Here is a 13,915-nt window from a genome sequence, read left to right on the forward strand (position 1 = left end):
CTCTCTCTCTTCTCTCTCTCTCACCCCCCACCCTCCTCCGGGTGGCGATTCTCCAGGGGCAGCTCCCCCAGTATCTAGGACAGAATCTCCTCTAAGCGGACTCGGAAGCAGACGGCAGGTGGGCGGACTCGGATAGAGCACAGTCTTCCGTCTGCTGCGGGGCACTTGCCCTCCTTGCCCGGACCCACTGCTTTCTTCGTCAAGAAGCGGCGTGGTGCGTCTGCTTCAGAATTGGAGGGCGGCGCCCGCGACCCTGGTAGGGGAGTGTGGGCGCTGCACGAAGAGGGGTGGGAGGTGGCAGTGGGAAGTGGCAGTGGGAGGCGCCAGCCGAGGGGCCCCACACTCTGAGCTCCAGCGCGAGGAGAGAGGGGAGCGCGGCACTTGGCACACGCAGAGCCGAGCGCCCGCGGGTGGACACCGGCAGGCACCCCACGCCACCACCACCATGGCGTGCCCTCGGTACCTACGACCACCACAGCCCGTGTTCCTGCTGCTGCTGCTGCTGCTGCCGCCACTGTTACTGCTCGGAGCCGGTGAGTGTCGTCCGTGCGGATACGGAGCCGGATACTGTCGGGGTGTTGTAGGGAGAAGAGGGGAGCGCGTAGGCGGGGCCCTGGACACCGCTACCCAGAGGAGTAAGACACTGCACTGCCACCTGGTCCCGGGCTTCTGTCCCTCTGAGCCTGGGGAACTGGACGAGGGAGACCAGGGCGCCGGGAAGAGGCAGGTTCCCTGCCTAATAGACTGAACCGTTGTAGATGGAGTGTCAGCAGTGGCCAGTGCACCAAAGCATCTCCTTGCTCCGGGTTCCCCCTCTTCCCTCTTTTGAGGTGTGTCTGCACCAGCACAGAACAACCTGGAGCCAGGCCACTTCCACGACGGCATCTCTAAGAGGCAGGGAGAATCAGAAGCAGGACTCCATTTGCTCCATGTGGGCTTCATCTCTTCAGCCCCCTGTAAGGATTGGGGAAGTGGACTCTAGGTACAGGTGAAGAACTGACTTGTCACAAATTAGGGTTGTAAACTGCTGCTGGAACATGCTAACATTATTATTTGGTTGTATTGCTGAGAATATTGCTCACCACCAACCTACCCCCTTCAGGATATACTTTTTGTGACTGTTTTAGAGGAGAAAACTTGCTATTGGGCAAGATGGCTTTCCCCTGAAAGCTGCCCAGTACAGTGCCTTACCATATTATAGATAAACAATAGGTGTTTTATGGATTATGTAGTTCAAGGCTTGGTTTTAGAACCATGTTATTTCCTCATGGCTCCCAGGGAATGTGCCCATGGCCTTTGGGAGTAGGATGGGTGTGCTGAATCTTATGGTGGGGCTCCTGCCCGGAGCCTGAGTGGAGGGAATCCTGAGGCAGAGACCACACATGGACTGGTGACCTCACTCCACAAGGTACGTATTGGAGAAATGCAATTTTGGCTGCATGGCAGATATGGAAGGAAGGAGAGGAAGAACTATTTGTCCAGACTGCCTCCATCAGTAAATCAGGGCAGTGAGACATCACCAATCTGATTTGACTGCCCAGGAAGTTTCACTAACCCCAAAGTATGGCTGCATGTCAGGATCAGGGGTAAATGTTAACCACTCATCATTAACCAATTAAGTGGAACAAGTACCTCCTCATTATGGTGAAATTTAACATGGCTCCCACCTTCTTTTGAGCTGCGATGCCCCTAAATCTACTGCTGCTCAGATATGATGAACTATCAGCTAAGAAATTAGGTTTACTTTTGAAAATTGTTACGATTCAATATTTAGAAAAAATATTTAGAAAAAATATGCTAGAAAATGTATAAGGTCGAAGTTTCATTGCTTTAACTGCAATGCACTTGTTGGGTACCCACCAGAAGTAACATCTTAAACATTTAGTATTTCTCAAACTGTTTAAATTCATGTCCCCCTTTTTGTTAAGATAAAAACCTCATGGTTTCCTTAAATATTTTTTGAAACTTCACAAGCTGTTTTTTCATCTTCCACATATAAAATTACCAAATATGCTTTTTTGAACCACACATTCCCTTTGAAGATTCTGATATACCCCTAAAAGGGTCCCAACCTCTCTTTTCTCCATCCCCTCCATTGAGAAACTCTGATTTAATCCAATCCCCTCATCTTATATTTGGGAAACTAAGGTCCAGAAAGTGAAGTAAATTGTCCTAGGCAGGGCTGGGACTAAGGTGAGGTGAGTGAAGGGGGTGCTAAGAAACTCAGTAGTCAAGATAAAGAATATTTTAATGCGATATTTTTAAAAATCAAAACTAATGCCAAAAAATTCATGATGAACAAAATACTGGGAGTTTAAGTAAAAAGAACAGTGTCCTGCTGAGGCATATTGGGGCTTAAAGCAAAAGGAAAAATCAGTACTACTGATTCTGTCTTTGTTTATGCATTGGATATGGCACCAATTCTCAAACTATAGGGTGCATATTAGTCTCCAGTGAACTTGTTGAAATTCGGATTCTGATTTATCACCAGAGATTCTGATTCAGTAATTCTGGGATGGGACTCAGCAATCTGCATTTTACCAAGTAATCTAATTGATTATCATGTGATTGGAAGAGGAGGTTGGACTAACTCAACTCCAAGACCCCTCCTAACTTTGGGACTCTGATTGTAAATAAAGGGAAGGAGCCTGGAGAAGTTATAAAGGTGGCTCACAGAATGTCTCTGTTATCTGGTTCTTAAATAGTAGGAGCTCTCAAAGAACAAACACTGTTCTAGGCATTGCTGACAGAATAGTGATAAGATAGATATGGAAGTCTAAAGGGAGATATAATCAGAAAAAAATTAAGTAAAAAAAAATCAAGTGGTTATAAGGGCTCTGCAGACAATTAGAGTAAGAATGTATTAGAATAGCTAGAGAGTTATTTTACATTGGTTGGTTGGGGACGGCCTTTCTGAGATGACATTTAAGCGGTGAACTGAATTACTAGAAGGGTACAGCCAGGTGAAGATCAGGGGGAAGAGCATTCCAAGCAGAAAGAAAGGATGGCCGAATGTTTTGGGAGAATGGATTTAGAAGACGGAATCAGGGAGACCAATAAGGAGTCTTGACAGTAGTTCAGACAAGAGATAATGGTGGCTAGAGGTAATAATAGATATGGAGAGAAGTGGGCAGATTCCAGATATGTTGTGGAGTTGACAGGATTTGTTGGATTGAACACGGGATGTGAAGGAAAGAGAAGAATTAAGGATGACTCCTGGATGTTTTGCCTTGAAAAACTGGCGGGGGGAGGGTGCAGGGTGATGGTGTTCTGTTACTCTTTGATAATAACCCTAAGTCCCTTCCTCCAGGGCTGAGCTATAACCAACCTTGGTATTCCCGAGTGAATAACAGAATCAGCAAGAGTTCCAGTTCCAACCCCAACCCCAACCAGTTCCCACTATAAGGTCTTTTAAGTGACTCAGAATTATCTCTCTTTTAGCATGCCCATGCACACCTTCAATTCTCTGCTTATGGTGCTAGCCCTGCCCATGGCATAGAGCTGCCCAGGGCCCTCCTCCCTGTGCCTGGCAGGGTCATCAGGCTCTGCTTCAAACAACTGTCCCCCTTCCCCTCCCTGGAGTCTGAGCAGCCTCTCTCAAATCCCTACCTCTTCTCGGGCTTGATCTGTTCTGTCCAGGTTGTGACAGCTGCAGACTCTCCACTTCTGCTGGGCTTCTTTCTCCTCATACTTATTCCTAAAGGTCTTTTGTGCCACCCCAAGACTTTCCTACCCAAGGCTTCACCTGGACTCCCCCTACCTTATCTTAGGACTTGGTACTTCTAGGCAGCTACTCTGACCTTATGTGAGCCTCACCTAGTCTCCCGCCCTCCACAGGGGACCCCCTCCCCACAGAGAGCCGGCTTGTGAACAGCTGTATCCAGGCCAGGAAGAAGTGCCAGGCCAATCCCATTTGTAATGCTGCCTACCACTACCTGAATTCCTGCACCTCTAGTGTAAGCACCCCATCACCTTCGGAGGAGCCATCAGTTTCTGCGGACTGCTTGGAGGCAGCACAACACCTCAGGAACAGCTCCCTGATGAGCTGTACATGCCACCGGCGCATGAAGAACCAAACTGCCTGCCTGGACATCTACTGGACCATTCATCCTGCCCGCAGCCTTGGTGAGGCCTCTATCCTAGAGTGGACTAAGCTAGGGAAGCTGGCTCTTGAGGGTTGTTTAATCCTTCAGCATATGAGCCACATGATATATTCTGACAGGGATAATAATGAAGCTCTGCATGTGACATCAGTAAGAAGTGGAGGGAGGAATTGGTAGTATCTTTTGGGCTCTCTAACATTGCCCTCTCTTTTCCCTACTTCTCCCTTTCTTACCTGACAATGCATAGCCTCTGAACCAGGCCGAGGCCCAACTTGGGGAGCTCCTGGAACAGAAGGGTATGGAGAAGAGGGGGAAGAAAATGGTCTTAACTCATAAACAGCTTCAAACACAATGTAATCCATAAATTCAGAGAGACTGGGAGGCAATGTCCTGATCTCACCTTTAACAGAAGGATACTCATTAGCCAGGCAGAAGATGGTAGAAGAAGGCAGGCACTAAGAGAGCCAAAGAGAGGAGCTTTCTCTGACTCTTTCCACAGACCCCTCTCTGTGTTAGTTAGTTTTTACTGGACAATGCTGTAGTAACAAAGGTTTACTTGAAAAGAGGTAACTTGCAAAACAAAGGTTTAGTTCTTGCTCATGTTCTGTGTTGGCTGTTTCATGTGTCCCCTTCATTCTGGGATCCAGGCTGAAGGTGCAGCCTCTATCTGAGATGTTCCTTCTCATGGCAGAGGAAAATGAGCATTGGCAAAACCATGTTATGGTTTTAAAAGCTTCTGTTCAGATGTTACATAAAATACTTCTGTTCACATTCCATTGACAAAGCAAATCACAGGGTGCACAAGCCTAACATCACAGGGAGACATGAAAATTACATGGCAATAAGTGAGGAGATATAATCCTATAGGGAGAGCAAAAAACAATACTACAATGTCCATAGTCCACTTGGTCAAAATATTCTTTTTCCTCCCTTCCACAAACAAAATATACCTACCCACTTTCCAAGGATGATGTGCTGCGTTCTATCCAAACATGACATCAGGCTCCAAGTCTAGGATCTTGTGATAATTTCTATATCAGGTTTGGTTCCTCTTGATCTAGAAACTTACAGGCAAGTCATCTAACTCCCATACATACTCAACGTACAATAATGGAGCAGGGACAGGAGAACCACAACAAACACTCTCAGAAAGTGGAGGAATGGGAGGCATATAGCGGTCATTGATTCATAGCAACTCTGAAGTCCTGCTAGATAAATGTCACAAGGGCTGTCTTCTCTGGGAGCAGGGGTTTTTCTTTAGTAAGGTCCTCTTTTTGCTCCATGGGAGAGTTGCTCTAGCCACTGTTCTCCAGGGCTCTTGGCCCAGCTCTCTGGAAGATCCTTCCTTTTCCATTACAGTAAGTCTTCACTTAACATCATCAATAGGTTCTTAGAAACTGACTTTAAGCGAAACGACATATAACAAAACCAATTTTACCATACGCTAATTGATATAAATAAGAGTTAAGATCTTACAGCATATTTCTGGTCTCAAAAACATCACCAAACTTCTAAATAATATTAAACATTGAAATAAACATGAGCTCTACATACATTTAAGAAAGATTAACATTAACAAGTAAGGTAATTATTTTCCAACCTGTTTATTCAGTTTGGGTCATAGGTGGCTAGAACCTATCCTGGCAGCTCAGGGTGCAAGGCAGGTACCAGCCCTGGATAGGATGCCCATCTGTAGCAGAGTGCACACACACACACACACACACACACACTCACACTCACTCACTCACTCACTCACTCATGCTGGGACAATTTAGATACTCCAGTTCACCTAACATGCACATATTTGGGATGTGGGAGGAAACTGGAGTAAAAAATATGCAGATATGGGGAGAATGTACAAACTCCACATAGACAGTGGCCCCTACTGGGAATCAGTCTTTTCCCCCCTCAACGCTATGATGAAAAACATTGAACCAAGTGACGTTATCCAAGGAACTGCTGTATTTTCTTTGGCCACATCTGAAAAGAGCATTGGAGACTCCAACCGTGTTGGAGAGTAGGCAGCCTCCTGTCCAAGGAATGTTGCAGCATTTTAAATCTCAAAGTCACAGTCTTTTTAATCCAAACTGGTGGCTCTTAGCAGTACAACTCTCTCAAAACATAATTGCTTTTTATACTTTGATTTCTGTCACCTCTTATGCTGGTAGTAGCCTTTCCTAGAATTCTTTTCAAGACATGCATCTCTTTCTAGACTGAATTAGAAGCATCTTGCCCTTATCAGCCTTCTGTGAGAGAGCCACTACCTTCGTCTTTTTTTCCCTGAGCACTTTTTTTTAACTGGCAAGATTTATTGGATACCATCTTAATCAATGGGAGATCTCCACAAAGGGCATGATAGCCACAAACTTGATTTGGTCTTTTCTCCAGTGCTGAGTTGTAATAGACTTTATTACTCAAAGTATTTTTCAATGTTATCTTTTACCATTTGAATATGAGAAGCAGTTGTTTCTCTTAATACTGCAAGTACTGGAATTTCTGGATTCTCCCTTTTCTGTTTCCTCTCTATTTGCAAACTGGCCAGTTCTTCTCTGAGCATCTTTCTTGTAGTACCTTGCCAAATGCAGCCAATAGCAATCAAGACAAACTAGTAACTTGCTTCTCAGCTTCTTCCCCTTAAAACATGAGCTTATTCAGGACATCATCCTTCTTCCAAATTTACCACCCACTAGTCAGTCCCAAAGCCAATACTATATATTTAAATTTTTTTTTGTTATAGCAGTGCTCCACTTTTAGATACTAATTTCATTTTTAGTAAGAATTTCCTAGGTTATGCTGCAGTAACAACCAACTCACCCCCAAATCTCTAGCTTTCAACAACGAAAATGTACTTCTTGCTCATGTTACACATTTGCTGCAGGCTTCCACAAGTTAGCTTTGTCTTTGTTCTACCTGTCTTCATCTGGGGATCCAGGCTGGTGGGGGAGAGCAACAGCAGAACCATGTGATGGTTCTTAAAGCTTTTCCTCAGATGTGATTTACGTCACTTGAGTGCACCATCCACAGGCCAAAGCAAGTCACATGACCAAGACTTACAGTGGGATGGGGAAGCATACTCCTCTCATACAGGGTCTGAAAGTCACATGGCAACAGATGGGGATGTATAATCTTCCCACAGGGTGGGTAGCAAATAATTGGAAACAGTAATACAACTTACCACCTTCCTTCCCTGCTTTCCACTCTTCATCCTAATAGTTTCAGTTTCACAGCTTCCCCTGAGAGTTCTCCTTGGATCCTCTCGCTGCCTGCTTCGCCCTTAAGAATGTCAGGTCTTCCCAAGTATCCAAACCATCCTCTCCTGTTTGCCTGATGTCATCCATGTTTCTTCCTTCCCAAAGATGCATTCACAAAGGCTTATTAGATGACAAACCTGCAAACTCACTTCTCTCTCTTCCAACAAAATTTATTAACCAACATGTATATGAGCTATGCAGTGATTTTATAAGACCTAGCAATCCCCCTTAAGAAACCCACAGCACCTTGGAGGTGACTGAGAGAGATGTGTTTCCTTTGAGATCACTGTATCTTCTTTCTCTGCTTTTCTCAGTCAGGTTCAGGGACCTGGCCGCACTTCCATTTCTTCAGCATGCAATGCATCTGCATAACCAAGTGGTCAAGCCTGGAACAGAGTCCACCAATGCCCCTTCTCCAATAGCAAGAGAAAACAAAACAGAGTCCCATTGCCTGCTTATGGACTCACAGGCACTATACCTAGTGGTTAGGAGCAGAGATTCTGCAGTCAGATAGTCTAGGTTTCAAATCTCAGCTCCACTTCAACAGCTCATATCAGCCTGAGCAAGTAACTTAACCTCTCTCATCCTCAGTTTCTTCTTACCTACCCAAAGCCCTCTTAAGAGGATTAAATGAGAGTAAATATATAGGGATAGATAGAATCTGTGTGTGTTTGTGTATCTTTTCACTTACACCATAGTGGCCAGCACACAGTGTGCTCAACATGATAGCTTTACTGTTCTCATCATTAAACCCAGTTTATTCGTTGGGCCCAGCCTATGCCTTCATGGCTCTGTTTATTCTTACCTCTGCACAGCTTGCAGCTAGTTAGGTAGAGATGGTGCCTTTCCCTTTTTTCCACAGGGCTTTGAGGTCTGACTCAGCAGCCTCAGCCCCTCCTGCTCCTGCCCCCAACCTGGTCCTCAGGACTCTGGTGCTTCCCACCTTATCTCTAGGTGACTATGAGCTGGATGTCTCCCCCTACGAGGACACGGTGACTAGAAAACCCTGGAAAATGAATCTCAGCAAACTGAACATGCTCAAACCAGGTGTGGAGGGAAACAGAGGCTGAGGTGTGGGGGCTGGGCCTAGACCCTGAGGGAAGGGTGGCTGATGGGGAACACAAACTGGGGGGCTTGTGGAGGAAGAGTCCTCACCTGCCAGGTAACTAAAGCAGCATTGTGTAGGGTGAGAGTCTGAGCTGTGGGTCATGGTCTGGTTTTGCAAGAATCATCAAAGAGCATTGTTTATTAGGGAGGCATTTAAAGAGAGCCTATTAGGACTCCCTGGTTTCAAAAGGTATGTCTCTATAAAGGGTTTGGTGGGCGTGGCAGCAGTCCCAGAAAAAATGTGTTTTAATGGAGTATTTACCCTCATTGGAGCAGCCATGGTCCCCAAAGACTAAGAAATTGCTTGTTTTCAACCATTCTGAAGGGATGGGCGAGGTGTTGGGCAGGGAAAATGGTTAGAGAGAGTGTGACTCCTCTGGGGTGACTCAGGGTGGGGAGCCATCTGTCTGGCAAGGGATATGATGCATGTTTTTCATGAAAGGGAAGCTCTTGTATTAATTTGGAAGGGAATGCACACATACACACTCTTTTTGAGGAAGATGTGAGTTTTGTTACACAGTCCTATATATTAGAATTTTGAGAGAAAAGCATAGAGATTTATACATAATAAATCCTAGTTACAAGGAATCCAGGAATTACCTTACTCCATTGTTCTGACTGCTGGAATATTCTGTTAATAGAAATATTCCCATAATTTCCCAAGACTCAAGAGTATGGGAACCTTTTGTGCATGCATTGGTCAATAAAAGACAGGCAAGTGATATTAATACTGAGCGGAATGGACAAATGTAAAACAAAACAAAAATCCTAAATAGAATTTGGCTGCATCTGTTTTGCACAGTTCAGAAAATGCTTTAGATTGTTGTAGGGCCTCTAGGCTATGATTTCCACCATGAGATCTCACTCAATGCATAGGATTGAGGAAAGGGTTTTGGTTATTTGAGCTTTCTGGCTGCTTGAATTGTAGATAAATAGTGTTAGATATACATGGTTGTTGTTGTTGTTGTTTTTTTAACCTAGTCAAGCTGAGGAATAGGATGGTGATGGCTGGTAAATACCAGATTTGTTCGTGTGTAGAGGGAAAGCCCTGGATTAGAAGTGGCTTACTCGGAGCAGTCCTCCCTTTCTTCCTACCCTCTACTACCATGCTTGTTGAATCAGAGGGTTGAGGGGGTTCCTAGGGAAGCCGAGTTTGCAGAGAGTACTAGTGACTTGGTTCCACCACTCTCCCCACAGACTCAGACCTCTGCCTCAAGTTCGCCATGCTGTGCACTCTTAATGACAAGTGTGACCGGCTGCGCAAGGCCTACGGAGAAGCGTGCTCAGGGCCTCGCTGCCAGCACCACACCTGCCTCCGGCAGCTCCGAGCCTTCTTTGAGAAGGCATCGGAGCCCCACGCACAGGGCCTGCTGCTGTGCCCATGTGCACCTGGTGACCTGGGCTGCGGGAAACGCCGACGCAACACCATCGCCCCCAGCTGCTCACTGCCATCTGGGACCTCCAACTGCCTGGAGCTGAGGCGTCTCTGCCTCTCCAACCCACTGTGCAGGTGCAGTGGGCAGGGTGCACACCATTCCTCCCAGGCCGCCTTCCCATACTGGTGCTAGGTCTGACCCCTCAGGGACCATGGACTGGCTTCACCCAGCTGCCTTTGATATTTTCTGATACTCTTTTCTCAAAAAGAGTATATAGTTTTTTCTTTATGTGAAAACTTCAGAAAATATAAAAACATATAAAATATCACTCAACATCTATCACCTGAAGATAATCTACCATACTTTGGGAGCATTTCCTTCCAGTCTTTTTCATACACAGATAACAAAATTTGACATTCTGGGAATATATTTGCATCTTATATCGTATCTTTTTCCACTTAGGGTACCTATCTCGTGAGCATTTTTCCATGGGGCAATATGCAATAGTAGCGAAGACAGGCTCTGAAGTCAGATAGATGTGAATTTAAATCCTGGGTCTGTGTGACCTTGAGCCCATCACTTTACGTAAAATTCCATCACTTAACATAGAGTTTTATTTAGTCTTTTGTGGAAACTGGGATAATAATGCAGACCTCATAGGATTTTTGTGAGAGTTAAATTACGTAATTTATGTCAGGTGCTTCACTTACTGGTGCAGAGTAAGTATTCAATAAATGGTGATGCTTATTTTGTCATTTACTGTCCTTTGACAACTTGATTTTTTAAGTGCCTACATCTTATTCCATCTTATGGATGCCCTATACTTTATTTAATCATTCCTTTATTGTTGGATGTTTTAATTGCTTTATTGCTATAAATAATGCTGCGATAAGTATTACTCTTGTTCTTTAATCTTTGTGCACAAATCTAATTATTAGGATTTGTTGTTACAAGTGCTATGACCAAATCAAAGGATGTGAAGGTAGTTGCTCCATATTCTCTAGCCAAATTCTGATCTGGCTTTCCTCTGCCTCTTCAGGCCAAAACAGCCACTAAATTGAAGTTATCGTACATTCAAGTGACATTCGTTGACACTGGGAGTCATACCAACCTTATTTTGCAACCTGGTTCTACCATTTACTTCTCTGTAATCTTGGGCAAGTTACTTAATCTCTGAGTCCCACTTTCCTCTTCTGTGAAATATTACATAGTCAGAGCTCTCAGTAATCATACTATTACTTACTAAGTACTTACTATGGGCTAGGTACTATTTTAAGTATGTACTATCTAAACCTCACAAGAACCCAGTAAGATAGATGCTGTTTTAATTTTTTTTATCATCCTTAGTTTACAGATGAAGAAACCACATTAAAGAAAGGTTATAATTTGCTCAAGTTCACCCAGGGAGTAAGTCAGGTTTAGAATCAAGGAAGTCTGGCCTAGAGTCTATGCTCCTAATCTCTCTGCCAAACTGCCTATTATTGTGCTGGTAGCTATTACTATTAGGTAATATGTGCTGGACTAGATGATTAAGATATTGTTCCTTTCTTCAAGGAGTTTGCATATGAATGGGGGTGACAGAGAAGTAAAACACCAATCTAACAATCAAAATATAAGGAAAACTGCAGAAATTTTTACAGAAAAACATATTCGTAATTCCCAACATCCAAAGATAATGAGTTTTACCTATTGTAGGATGAATGTTAATAATAACAATATTTAACATTTATTTTTTAAACACAAATACCAGGCACTATGCTAAATGCTGTACATATATTCTCTTATTTCGTTCTCACAAAAATCCACAATCTCTATTTACAGTCAAGGAAACTAAGGTTAAAGAACCTGCTTAAGCTCTCATTCCTAGGGTTTGTGGAGCCCAAATTTAGAGTGATATGCTATAGGAACTGGGATAGTAGTGCATTTAATTGTGACAGGAGCAGGCTTCACTGAGAAGGAAGACCTGGGCCAGGTTCTGAAGGCAAAGGAGGATTTGGCTAGAAGATGGGCATGTCAACTAAAGGGGCAGCAAGGGTGAAGGCTGCAGGCCAGACCCTCAGTGGAGACTCTTGAAATTTCCCTTCTTCCAGATCACGCCTGGCAGATTTTCAGACCCACTGCCATCCCATGGACATCCTAGGAACCTGTACTACAGAGAAGTCCAGATGTCTGCGAGCCTACATGGGGCTGATCGGTGAGCTGGGGCTATTTGTGGGGAGCGCACAGATTATCCAGCACTGGGGATGAGAATACTCTGGCTACTGAACCCAGATGGAGTGCTCCTGAGAGAGGTGGGAGAGGGTGGGAGCTGAAGTTGGGGTTGACCTAGGCCCTGACAATCCCCTCTTCACCCCACAGGTACTACCATGACCCCCAACTTTGTCAGCAACATCAATGCGAGTGTTGCCTTAAGCTGCACCTGCAGAGGCAGTGGCAACCTGCAAGAGGAGTGTGAACGGTTGGAAGAGTCCTTCTCCCACAACCCCTGCCTCAGTGAGTATGCTCCACCTGCTCCCTCCTCTGTGGCCAGGTCAGCTGGATCCAGGGAGAGGGAAAGGGCCAACTTCGTGGTCCACACTGGCTCTATCTGTCTCCTGCAGACAGGGCAGCCCCCTCCTCAGCATAGGTTTACATCCCCCAAGCCTGGTGCTTTCTTCCTTTTCCCACTCTCTGAGTGACCCCCAAGCTGCCTGTTTAACCTGTCTGGGCCCCAAGGATACTCTTCAGTTCAAGGAATAAACAAGCAGAATAAGACAATATCCATTCCCACCTGCCACCCATCTATCCCCTTATATCCCAGGGTCCCTGAAACCTTCCCTTTCCTTCCTTGGGAGCCTGAGAAATCTGCAGCATATACCCACTTCCAGCCTACCTTCTCTCTTCTCCTTAGCGGAGGCCATTGCAAGTAAGATGCTTCTGCACAGCCAACTTTTCTCCCAGGACTGGACAGACTCTACCTTAGCCATTATGGAACGCCAGGTAGGGCCTCCTCTATTATCCTCCTCATACCTTTACCTAACCATCTGAGGGCAATCCAGACAAGGCAGACAAGGGAATGAAGGGGGGTGACCTTGTTGTCACGAATATTGTAGACCTCTAATGGATACCGTGACTGAGGCTGAGGTGGTGAAAGGCGTGGAGCTGACTCTTGCATTTCTTCCACAGAACAAAAACCCTGCTCTGAGGCCACAGCCCTGGGTGCCCTCCCTTTTCTCCTGCACACTTACTTTGATTCTGCTCCCAAATTTCTGGTAGCTGGACTCCTTGGAGGCCCTTTTCTCCCTCTACTACACCCAGCCTGACCTGCTGCCTACGAGAGGTGAGGAAAGGACAGCATCAGGAAGGAGGTGCAGTACACAACGTGACAACCCTGACCACCCCACCCCTGTACATCCAACTTTCTCCAGATAAGGCCACAATAGAAACTGACTGGCTAAGTTCTCATTCCCTCTACTTCTGACTGACTCAGGCTATCCCTCCTTAGGAATTGGTCACCACCGTTTAGCCATATCTTCTGGTGATAAGCAGCTCTACTTAGCTCTCTCCTGATCCCTTCGTCCTGCCCATCAGGATCACTAGGCTCTAACAAATCCGTCATTCTCTGTTGCATTCTCCAGGTAGGCAGGGCTGGGTATTCTGAGGCAGCCTAGAAAGACATTCCCTATTGTTAGGAAGGCTGGAGCAGGACTCTTGCCCCCTTGTCTCCGCTGGATGAGGGACAAGCTGCTTGCCTGCCCTTCCCTGCCCTGCCCTGCAATCCTACAGAGCACTTGAGCATCAGGCGCCAGAGCATTCGGGCCTTGCTTTCTTCCTGCTACTCTCCCAAAGTACCCCTGGCCTCTTGGATCTTGATTAAACACTTTGACTTAAAACTTTGCTCTTTTTCTATTTTCTCACATTGTGAATTTATACACAACTAGAGATTTTACATAGGCCAGGTGACCAAGAGACACAGCGACTCTATCACCAACTGCTGTATGACCTCAGGCAAGTCTCTCAGCCTCTCTTAGTATTTGACATAAAGTTGAAAAAAAAAAAATATGTGAGACTGTGAATCTGGTTATCTGTCCTAGCTTCA

General features: G+C 45.3%; 1 protein-coding gene across 2 annotated transcripts; it reads left to right on the forward strand.

Moving 5' to 3' along the window:
* The first annotated feature begins 147 nt into the window (after positions 1-147).
* Positions 148-13,709, forward strand: GFRA3 (GDNF family receptor alpha 3). 2 transcript variants are annotated; one of them, XM_025040750.1, is made up of 9 exons: positions 148-256; positions 425-533; positions 3,838-4,125; positions 8,309-8,401; positions 9,659-9,971; positions 11,928-12,031; positions 12,196-12,330; positions 12,728-12,816; positions 13,003-13,709. In XM_025040750.1, exons 2-9 carry the CDS (start codon positions 446-448, stop codon positions 13,090-13,092), a joined length of 1,200 nt encoding a protein of 399 aa, XP_024896518.1. In that variant the 5' UTR covers positions 148-256; positions 425-445; the 3' UTR covers positions 13,093-13,709. The 2 variants fall into 2 exon arrangements, with proteins under 2 accessions (XP_024896518.1, XP_024896519.1); XM_025040751.1 differs by lacking the exon at positions 12,728-12,816 and having other exon boundaries at positions 178-533.
* The last annotated feature ends 206 nt before the right edge of the window (positions 13,710-13,915 follow it).

Source organism: Pteropus alecto, unplaced genomic scaffold (genome assembly GCF_000325575.1).
Source record: "Pteropus alecto unplaced genomic scaffold, ASM32557v1 scaffold78, whole genome shotgun sequence".
NCBI classification, from domain to species: Eukaryota; Metazoa; Chordata; class Mammalia; order Chiroptera; family Pteropodidae; genus Pteropus; species Pteropus alecto.